At 26.5% G+C, this 362-nt stretch overlaps 1 protein-coding gene across 1 annotated transcript in view; it reads left to right on the top strand.

Annotated features, from left to right (window-relative positions):
- LOC107628482 (gamma-interferon-inducible lysosomal thiol reductase) overlaps positions 1-362 on the top strand; it is a 2,311-nt gene that overhangs the window by 1,426 nt on the left and 523 nt on the right. Inside the window, exon 4 of the mRNA XM_016331136.2 lies at positions 180-278. Coding sequence (XP_016186622.1) covers positions 180-278 — 99 coding nt within the window. The remainder of the gene's footprint in view (positions 1-179; positions 279-362) is intronic.

Here is a 362-nt window from a genome sequence, read left to right as displayed (position 1 = left end):
AAATAACACTTTTATTTTAAAATAACTACTACTAGATGAAACATATATAATGTGGTGAAAATTTTGTACAAAAAGAATATACTATCATTTAAATAATGTGTCCAAATTGCAAGTTTTTTTGTTCTTTTGGTTCCAATCTATAATTTCATGAATTATATGCAAAAAACTTGACCATGCAGTTACTTTTGGGCTATGGTGAAGAAAGCAATGCACAAGTTCCACCTCATATGTTTGTGCCTTGGGTTACTGTCAATGACGTTCCCTTAGAATTTGACATTGTAAGTATCATAAAAATAACCCTCTTTACTAATTATTATTTAATATAGTATTATTCATCAATTAATATATAGAATTATACTAAC

The sequence above is a fragment of the Arachis ipaensis genome, chromosome B02 (assembly GCF_000816755.2).
Source record: "Arachis ipaensis cultivar K30076 chromosome B02, Araip1.1, whole genome shotgun sequence".
Lineage (NCBI taxonomy): Eukaryota > Viridiplantae > Streptophyta > Magnoliopsida > Fabales > Fabaceae > Arachis > Arachis ipaensis.
The sequence above is the reverse complement of the archived record's forward strand: the minus strand, read 5'-3'. Positions and strand labels throughout refer to the sequence as shown.